General features: G+C 57.4%; 2 protein-coding genes across 2 annotated transcripts; both read left to right on the forward strand.

Annotated features, from left to right (window-relative positions):
- Positions 1 to 1565: 1565 nt before the first annotated feature.
- LDBPK_331790 (DNA polymerase delta catalytic subunit, putative) lies at positions 1566 to 4664 on the forward strand (the record flags this gene model as incomplete). Its single annotated transcript, XM_003863957.1, has 1 exon — positions 1566 to 4664. The coding sequence occupies one exon, from the start codon at positions 1566 to 1568 to the stop codon at positions 4662 to 4664; it is 3099 nt and encodes a 1032-aa protein (XP_003864005.1).
- Positions 4665 to 6345: 1681 nt separating this feature from the next.
- Positions 6346 to 9657, forward strand: LDBPK_331800 (transcription activator; the record flags this gene model as incomplete). Its single annotated transcript, XM_003863958.1, has 1 exon — positions 6346 to 9657. One exon carries the CDS (start codon positions 6346 to 6348, stop codon positions 9655 to 9657), a length of 3312 nt encoding a protein of 1103 aa, XP_003864006.1.
- Positions 9658 to 10166: the final 509 nt, after the last annotated feature.

Consider the following 10166-nt stretch of genomic DNA (forward strand, 5'->3'; position numbering starts at 1 on the left):
GCACCGGGCTGCGCCATCCATGCTATATGGGCGGAGTGTCAGCGCGACTCGACCGCGACCCGCCCGGCCCTCACTGCCTCCTGGTGTGTGGCGCCTGCGCCACGCCGAGGGATGCGCCGGGTGGCGGCCGGCATAGTGGGGGCAGCTGTGGGGCTGCGTGCGCAGAAGAGGCTGGCAGAGGCTGAGGCAGGGCCCGTGCTGAGATGGCTGCGCCGGCGCATGGCTGTGATGCGTGTGTCTCTAGCGCTGCTTCGCACCACGCGATGGGGGCCTGCGACGGGCCGGGGCTAGCGTGCCCCTTCCGCCCATGCTGTAATGGCGGAATGAGCGCGTTGAGAAAAACAAATGTGTACCAGCATACTGCAAAGTTGATGACGAGACGGAAAGGTCTCTTTTCAGAGGTGCACTCTGGCGGAAGGCATCGTGTTTTTGCGTTGCCGCACCCTACGTACTGATGGCTGCTTTTTTGGCGCAGCAGCAGAGTAGCGGGCGCATCTTCTCTGTGTGAGTCAGGCGCCACTCCTATTTCATTATGAGGTGGAAACGGTCATTACTGTTTCAGAAAAAACATTCCACCACAGCATCACTCCTCTCTTGAAACTTGCATCGCTTACTCTCCTTCTGCTGCCGGATGCATGCTCATAGCCTGTGCGCAGGAGCTAGCGTGTGAAACGAAATGAAGCAGATTTCATTTAGAATGATTGACACGCTGTGCGCGCAGCTTCTTCAGGAGAAGCACGACACTGCCAGAGTCGACAAGCTCATCGCTGGCGGCATTCGCCAGTGCATCATCGACAAGGACACGCTGCCCCTCATAATTCAAAGGACTGCCGTGACTCGAGGGGAGTGGTGTCTGGCACTACGCGTTCTGCAGAGCCAGCATCTAGACACTCATCGTGTGCGGAGGGACGATAGTATCTGGGCGATCGTGGACAAGGGGGTGCCAGACAATGCCACCAGCAAAAACTCTGCGCGAAAAGCGCTGCAGGCAATCTACGGTTCGCGACTGCGAAAACAGTCACCGCCTCTGATCCGCTAGATACTTCCGCTCGTTGTCACTAAGCTGTCCACGACACCCACTAGAGGTACAATGCGACGCATCGTCCCGTGCTCTCTTTTCCACTACCTGTGGCGTACTGCGCTTTAGCGACAGCGAACAAGAATGATCGACTCTCTTCCTAGCTGTCTGGGCAGTGCGCGCGTGTGAACGTGACTTTTGGTACTTCCGTGCTGCCGGTATTTCTGTCCGTCTGATGGTGCCACATTGCCTACTCCGCTCAACAACCTGAGTAGCCCCGCACTTACCTGCTCCTCAGCTCCGCAGTTGTGCGACGTCTTCCCTCTCTGTTTTCTACTCCAACGCGGGCTTCTTCACTCTCTCTTCGCTCTTTCTTCTTCTTTCTCTGTCCGCTTGCCCGATGCCGTCTTACGCTCTGCAAAACTAACCTGAAGGGGCTCGCTGCTTGTATCCTTCGTTGCAACTCTGATTCGCTGCGGCAGGCGACCTCTTTTCTTCACAGCTCTCTCTTCTTTTTTTCTTCTCCCGGACACGCACCCTCAGAAAAATGTCGTCCTCTGCCCTGTCGCTGTGGAAGTCTATCGTGCGCTTGCCTCTCCCTGCTTCGTACCTGCACAAGGACGTGCGCTTTCAGCTCCTCGACTGTTGCCAGACAAAAGGAAACCCGCATGAAACGGTGTCACGTGTTCGTCACAGCGAGGTGCCGGTGGTGCGTCTCTACGGAGTCACCGCCGAGGGGTTCAGCGTGTTGGTTCACTGCTACAACTACGAGCCGTATTTGTGGATTGAGGCGCCACCGAACTGGCTGCCTGTACATTCTCAAGAGTTTATGCGGGAGCTTAACAATCAGCTTAGCAACCAGACTCGCCTACAAGACACTGTTGTGCGAGTGGAGGTGCACCAGCGCCGAAGTCTCATGTACTTCAAAGGCGGCCAGCTGGTGCCACATCTAAAGATCGTTGTGCAGCTGCCGCAGCACATCCCAAAGCTGCGCAGTCTCCTATCCGACCGCGGCGTCTCGTGCCCTGGGGCGTGGGATGGGACTCGCGTCTTCCAGACCTTCGAGTCGAACGTGATTTTTCCGCTGCGCTTCCTCGTCGACAACGACATTGGCGGTAGCAACTGGCTGACGCTGACCTACGGCAAGTTCTTCGCGTCCCCCATTAAGACGTCGACCTGTCAGATTGAGGTGGCGTGCTCGCACGAGGATGTACAGAACCACGAACCATTGGGGGACTACTTGTCCATCGCGCCTTTCCGCATCCTTTCCATCGACATCGAGTGCCAGGGCCGTAAAGGACTCTTCCCTGAGCCGGAGCATGACCCTGTCATTCAGATTGCCAACCACTGCGTCGAGTACGGGCACGAGTCGGAGCCGCTCACGAAGACCATCTTCACCCTGAAGAGCTGCGCACCGATTGCGGGGGCGCAGGTGCTCTCATACGAAACGGAGGCGGAGATGTTGCTGGCATGGGCCACCTTCATGAAAGCGCTTGACCCCGACATCCTGACGGGCTACAACATCTGCAATTTCGATTTCCCATACTTGCTGAACCGCGCCACAGCCCTGAAGGCCAGCGACGCATTTCACTACTGGGGTCGACAAGTTCACGAGCGGACGGTGGCGCGCGACAAGAAGTTCCAATCCAAGCAGATGGGCAACCGCGAGTATACGGAGCTGACCTTGGAGGGGCGCATCATTATGGATGCGATGGTGGTGATCCAGCGCGACTACAAGCTGCGCTCCTACTCACTCAACTCGGTATCACAGAACTTCCTCGGGGAGCAGAAGGAGGATGTGCACCACTCCATCATCTCAGACCTGCAGCACGGCGACGAGGAGACGCGCCGCCGCCTCGCTGTGTACTGCCTGAAGGATGCGTTCCTTCCTGTGAAGCTGCTGGATCGGCTCATGTGCATCGTGAACAACGTGGAGATGGCACGCGTAACGGGTGTGCCGGTGGGGTGGCTGCTGGAGCGCGGCCAGCAAATCAAGGTCTTCTCCATGCTCCTGCGCAAGGCCCAGAAGAAGAAGCTGGTGGTGCCGACAGTCGAGTACACCGGTGGCAGCGATCGCGGCTACGAAGGCGCCACCGTCATCGACCCGATCAAAGGCTTCTACAACTGCCCCGTCGCAACGCTCGACTTCGCGTCGCTGTATCCGTCTATCATCATCGCACACAACCTGTGTTACTCAACATTGGTGCGCCCTGCGGACGCGAGGCTGTACCCGGAGGACGCCCTCGATCGATCGCCCACGTCGGACGTCTTTGTGAAAAAAGAGGTCTTCCCAGGTATTCTTCCCGAAGTACTACAGGACTTGCTGGCTGCACGAAAGCATGCGCGGGCGATGATGAAGGATGTGCCCATGAACTCGCTCGAGTACAAGGTCCTGAACGGGCGCCAGCTTGCGCTGAAGGTTAGCGCCAACTCTGTGTACGGCTTCACGGGTGCTCAGGTGGGTAAGTTGCCGTGCCTGGAGATCAGCGCCTCCGTCACGGCGTATGGCCGGCAGATGATTGACAGGACGAAAAACCTCGTTGAGGAGCTATACCCTGGCGCGCGCGTGCTGTACGGCGATACTGACTCTGTGATGGTGAAGTGTGTCACCGACGAGAAGTCGAGCGACAAGGAGCGCCTGCAGGCAGCCATGGATTTTGGCATCGAGGCGGCGGAGAAGGTGTCCAGCAATTTCCTCAAGCCAATCAAGCTCGAATTTGAGAAGGTGTACTTTCCGTACCTACTCATGAACAAGAAGCGCTACGCAGGCTTGCTGTGGACGAGCACGGATCGATTCGACAAGCTGGATGCCAAGGGTATCGAGACTGTGCGCCGAGACAACTGCCCTCTTGTCGCACGCATGGTGTCTGGCGTGCTGAACCGCATTCTCATTCACCGCTCCGTCGAGAGCGCTGTCGAGTTTGTGAAAGGCACTATCAGCGACCTGCTGCTGAACCGACTCGACATATCGAATTTGGTGATCACAAAGGCCTTCTCCAAGGCGGAGGATGAGTATGCCGGTGCCCAGGCACACATCGCCCTTGTGGAGCGCATGCGGCAGCGAGACCCTGCTTCAGCGCCGACCATTGGCGACCGTGTGGCGTACGTTATTATTAAGGCAGCAAAGGGTGCCAAGGCGTACGAGCGAAGCGAGGACCCCATCTACGTGCTCGACAACAATATCCCAATCGACACACAGTACTATCTCGAGCATCAGCTGGCTCCGCCAATTATGCGCGTGTTTGAAGGTGTACTGGACGACCCCAGCGTGCTTATCAAAGGAGACCACACACGCCACATTGCTATCTCCGCCCCGAGCAAGAATGCCGGTGGGTTGATGAGGTTCGTGAAGGTTCAGCTGCAGTGCATCTCGTGCCGCGCCGTCATCAAAGCAGGCGCGTTGTGCGACAACTGCCAAGACAAGGCACCTGAGGTGTATGGCAAGATTGTAGCGAAGCGCAACCATTACGAAGCGATTTACTCGCAGGTGTGGACGCAGTGCCAGCAGTGCCAGGGGTCGCTGAATCAAGAGGTGATCTGCTCTAGCCGCGACTGCCCGGTGTTCTACATGCGCAAGAAGGTGCAGAAGGATCTGCACGAGCAGCAGGTCCTTCTGGATCGTTTTGGCGTTGTGGACGATTGGTAAATAGCAGTTTTGAAGACACAGACGTGATTGCTTTCGGTGCCTTTCTTCTCAACCTTCTTCTGCATCCTTTTACTTGATACTTCCATGCCCTGGATGAAAGGAGTGCGCCTCGGCGCGTGGTACCCATGACTCTGTACACGCCCTGTGTGGGGAAGAAGCCAGGCAGCCCCTATCCCCTGCCAATGCTGCACCGCACCTGGCGGTGGCAGGGCCAGGCGCCTACGACGTGGGGGAGGTCAGAGCGATGCATCGCTGCTGACGTGGGCGGCCAGGTCGTGGATGGCGCTGCGTCGGAGCGACCCGCGACCGTGCACCGGGCTGCGCCATCCATGCTATATGGGCGGAGTGTCAGCGCGACTCGACCGCGACCCGCCCGGCCCTCACTGCCTCCTGGTGTGTGGCGCCTGCGCCACGCCGAGGGATGCGCCGGGTGGCGGCCGGCATAGTGGGGGCAGCTGTGGGGCTGCGTGCGCAGAAGAGGCTGGCAGAGGCTGAGGCAGGGCCCGTGCTGAGATGGCTGCGCCGGCGCATGGCTGTGATGCGTGTGTCTCTAGCGCTGCTTCGCACCACGCGATGGGGGCCTGCGACGGGCCGGGGCTAGCGTGCCCCTTCCGCTATCACAGCATGGGCGGAAGGGGCACGTAAAAGAAAGGTAAATGCTGCCATATATGCTCAGTAAGAGTGCTGTCCGGCTTGGCTGAGCATCGGCTCACGCATAGAGAGAGAAGAGCGACATCCGAAATGGGCGTGGACAGCGGCGCGTACGGCTTGCAGCTGCGGGCTCCGTTTTTCGTATTGTGTTCCCCGTCGGGTACATTTTCGGCTTCGTTTGTCTCGAGATTAGTGCCCGGTGTGCCTCTCTTTGTTCGCATATATAGACAAGGAGCGCACTTGTGTGTCAGCGTGCGAATGCGCGTGTATGTGCATGCTTAGTGGGTGCTTGGGTGTTTTCGGCCAGCCGCCGAAGGGTAAACTGTGGTTGAATGTGCCGATGTGTAGCCGTTGCCCTCATAGAAGAGACGGTGAAGGGAAAAATAGATGGTGCAGGCTGCAGGTGTACGCAATCGTTCACAACGTAGCAAAAGAGGAAAGCGAACAGGGGTGGAGGCTGCAGCGGAAAGATGTATATCCGCTGTGTACTGAAGGGCAGCTGTTTTCCCACTCTCACCACCTTAGCAGGTGATGATGAAATTGTGGTACTGACCTTCATGAGGAGAGTGCACGGAGTCCAGTGATGCGGCGACCTTTGTATGCCCTTCTATTTCTTTGCATCTGCCAACCTTCCTCGCTTACCTTCGATGTTTCTCTTTCACATTTCTGCCTACTGTTTCGGGTGTTTGTGTGCGTGCGCGTGTGTGAGCCGGTTCCCCGGGAATGCTCAGCGCAAGTGCTATTTTGAAAGCTGGGGACACTCAGAAGGGAAAGAGATCAAGGCGACACCGCCCAAATATATCAGTGAAAAAGGGTTTCTTGCGCAGTGCACCCATTCACGCACAAGCACGCACGTGTGTGTATGCTGCCCTTTGTTAGAACCATTTTTTTCCGCATACAGTGAGACCTGTATTAAGTACATTAATCGCAATCACCAACGTATTGCATATAGCAGCCACCGCAGTCGTCCACTCGTGCCCTTTGCCAGCAGCATTGCCTTTTCACGCACCCCCGATTTTCCGGCAGCAAGATGGCGGCGACGATTGCACGCAGGGTCCGCATACGGCAAGACCTGCATAACACGCCGGCGTTTGAGCGAGACATGAATGACATGGCGGCACAGGACTTATACGAGCAAATTCTCCTCAGTAGCATCCGCAGCGGCAGCGACCCGAATGCGAAGGCAGTGGCCGAGGTGTACGAGGGCTACGTGGAGCCGAGCTACGACCCGGTGAAGGGCGCGAGCGTGGCTGCTAGCCATCGACAGGTCATTCAGGAGATCTACAGGGAGCGCGAAGTTATCATCCGCACCCTGCGCTCCTCAGAGGAGCACCGCGAGCTTTCCGCCTTCGACCGGCTTCTGCGAGAGACCGAATTCTACACTGGCGTTCGGGAGTGGAAGGGGGCATCGGCGCGCGGCCCGCGCAGCCGACTGTACCGTCACGCCAGCCGCGACAACGAGGAGGATTCGACCGGGTTCGACATGATGCACCTGACGGAGACGCCCTCTTACATCCGCGGAAAGCTGCGCCCGTATCAGATCGAGGGCGTGAACTGGTTGCTCGGCCTCTTCTCGCGCGGTGTGAATGGGATTTTGGCAGATGAGATGGGGCTGGGCAAAACCTTCCAGACCATCGCCACTATCGCGTACCTCAAGTTCACTGTAGGGATGCCGGGCCCGCACCTGGTCGTATGCCCGAAGTCTGTGATGGGGAACTGGTACCGCGAGTTCAAGCACTGGTGCCCCGGGCTTTTGGTGTACAAGTTCCACGCCTCTAGCGATATTCGGCCAAGCATCGTCAAGGCTCACTTGCACCCTACCGATCGCATCAAGTACGACGTTATTTTGACGACCTTCGAGATGGTTCTGGATGAGCTCAACTTGTTTAAGCGCATTGCGTGGCAGTACTTGATCGTCGATGAGGCCCACAAGCTGAAGAACGAGGAGGGGCGTGCACACACGGCGCTCGACTCCCTGCAGACGTCGCACCGACTCATTATCACCGGCACTCCTCTGCAAAACAACCTCAGGGAGCTATGGGCGCTGCTGCACTTCTTGGCACCACGCTTGTTCAACGACTCTGAATCCTTCGACACGTGGTTCGACACCACGTCGGGCCAGCAGGACGCCAACGTCATGTCAAACCTGCATAAGATCCTCGCTCCCCTCATGATCCGTCGTCTCAAGGCTGATGTGAGCACTGGCATTCCGCCAAAGAAGGAGATTTACGTTTCGTGCCAGCTCTCCAAGAAACAGAGGGAGTGGTACATGAACGTCCTTGCGAAGGACGCCGAGGTGCTGAACAAGGCCGGCGGCAGCGTTGCCTCTCTGACGAATGTTATGATGAGCCTTCGAAAAGTGATCAATCATCCTTACCTCATGGACGGCGGCGAGGAGGGGCCTCCGTTCGTCACAGATGAAAAGTTGGTTCGAACAAGTGGCAAGATGATCATACTGGACAAGCTGCTGCACCGATTGAGGGCTGATGTGCAGGGCAAGCACAAGGTGCTCATCTTTTCCCAGTTCACCTCGATGCTTAACATTTTGGAGGACTACTGCAACATGCGCGGCTTCATGTACTGTCGCATCGATGGCAACACCAGCGGCTACGACAGAGATTCTCAGATGGCATCTTTCAACTCCCCATCGAGCGACTACTTCATTTTTCTGCTATCTACCCGCGCTGGCGGTCTCGGCATCAACCTTCAGGCTGCGAATCACGTCATTCTGTACGACTCCGACTGGAACCCGCAGATGGATTTGCAGGCGCAAGATCGAGCGCATCGTATCGGCCAGAAACGCAGCGTCCGCGTCTACCGCTTCGTCACGGACGGTACGCTGGAAGAGAAGATGTACCGCCGTGCCCTAAAGAAGCTCTACCTAGATGCGGTGGTGGTGCAGCAGGGCCGACTGCAGTCAAAGGCGACGAATCAGGCCTCCAAGGAGGAGCTGCTGTCCATGATCAAGTTTGGAGCCGAGGAGATTTTCAAAACACGTCATGAGGACGTTACGGAGGCCGATATCGATCGTCTACTCGATGAAGGTGAGACGATCTCGAACCAGCTGACGAACGAAGCCAAGCAGCAGGTACAAATGTCCCTCGCCAGCTTTCAGCTTGGTGCGGAGGAGGCGAACATTTACGATTTTGAGGGCGTAAGCTACAAGACTGGCGCAGAGTCGCGCATTTTGCACCTCAGGCTGAGCTCGCCGGTGAGCCAAGCAGAGTTGCAGGCACAGTGCTCGCAGCATGGAGAGGTGATCAAGGCCGTTCTGCACCCCAACCTGAAGGAGGCGCTGGTTTACTTCCGCTCAACCAGTGGTGCCATGGAGGCCAAGGCGAAGCTGCCCTACGAATCGGCCTTCGCTAGCCGAGACTCGCAGACAGTGGTGTCAAGTGACATGATTGCGGAGTGCATCGGCGTGGGCGAGAAACTGGGCCGCGGTCATCGCATGCGTGAGCCGGTGCAGTTCTTCACCGAGGCGGATGTGGAGTCTATGCAGAAGAGGGCGACCAAGGCACCGCCGCTGAAGCTGCCCAAGCTCCCCAAGTTTCACCCGTACCAGCTGTACAACGCAAAGCGGCTGACGGAGCTGCATAACACGGAGGTGGCGCTGATGGTGCGCAACTGGAAGCGCAAGTACGAGGAGAAGAGCGACGCACAGAAGAGCAAGGAGAGCAACGAGGAGGAGGCTGGCGACGAGGCAGACGACAAGGCCGAGGACGAAGACGAGCTCCTGACCGAGGTGGAGCAAGAGGAGCGAGAGCGGCTGCTGAGTGAGGGCTTCCCGACCTGGACCTTCTACGAGTACCGCTCGGTAGTGTCAGCCCTTACCAGCGGAAAGATGGATCTCACCGACTACGCTGCCATCGCTGCTGCAGTGGGTGGAACAAAGACGGTGGGCGAGGTGCGTGACTACGTGGTTGCCCTGCTGGAGCGTGGTGAGCAGTGCATCAAGAAATTCGCCCTCGTGGAGGAGCGCATCAAGAAGGCGAAGCTGAGGCGCGAAGCGAAAGAGAACGTCTTCAAAGCCGCCAAGTGGAAGGTGGAGACTTGCGAGCACCCAGAGAAGGAGCTCACCTTTAAGGCACGCGGCAACGTAGCCCTTGATCGGGAGATCTTTCTCATGGCCTACGAGACTGGATTCAAGGCGAACAACACGAGCGAGCTGGTGCGTACTCGCCCCCAGCACATCTTCAATGTCTGGTATCAGTCCCGCCCTGACGGCTTCTTTAGCAAGCGTTTGCACACATTGATGAAGTCAGTGCAACGAGAGTGGGAGAAGCCGGCGGACGATGACGGCGCCATGCCAAGTAAGAGTCACCGTCGCCTGGAGATTTGAGCACGTTGCTTCCTTCTCTTCATGATTGCATTCCGTTGCATCTCTGGCGATTGGCGGGACTCGAACACCGGTCTTCGACTGCGTCGCCGGCGTCTGATGACACGCATCGATGCTGGACTGCATTCACGATGCCATGTCCTTATCCACCTTCCCTTATTCTTCCCTCCTTTCTTTACCTGGTGCTCTACAAGACGCAGAGGTTGTCAAACAATGAAGCGCAGAAAGAGGGAGAAGGAGAGGCTAGGGTAGGTTCCCACATGACAGTGCTTGACATCCGCGTGCGTGCGTACATGTGTGGGGCAACAAATGGGAGAGGCTTTGTGTACTGTGCGCTTACCCGCGCTGTTTTTGTGCTTCTTTCTTCTCTGGCGTGACAGAGTTCACCTCCTCTGTTTCCTTTCTCGCGTTGCGCACTTGCAACTGACTACATCCTACGGTATAGGCGCACCGAGGGACGGATGTGGAGGATGCCGAAGTCTCACTTCTCTTCTCCTGCCCCCCCCCCCCCA

The sequence above is a fragment of the Leishmania donovani genome, chromosome 33 (assembly GCF_000227135.1).
Source record: "Leishmania donovani BPK282A1 complete genome, chromosome 33".
NCBI classification, from domain to species: domain Eukaryota; phylum Euglenozoa; class Kinetoplastea; order Trypanosomatida; family Trypanosomatidae; genus Leishmania; species Leishmania donovani.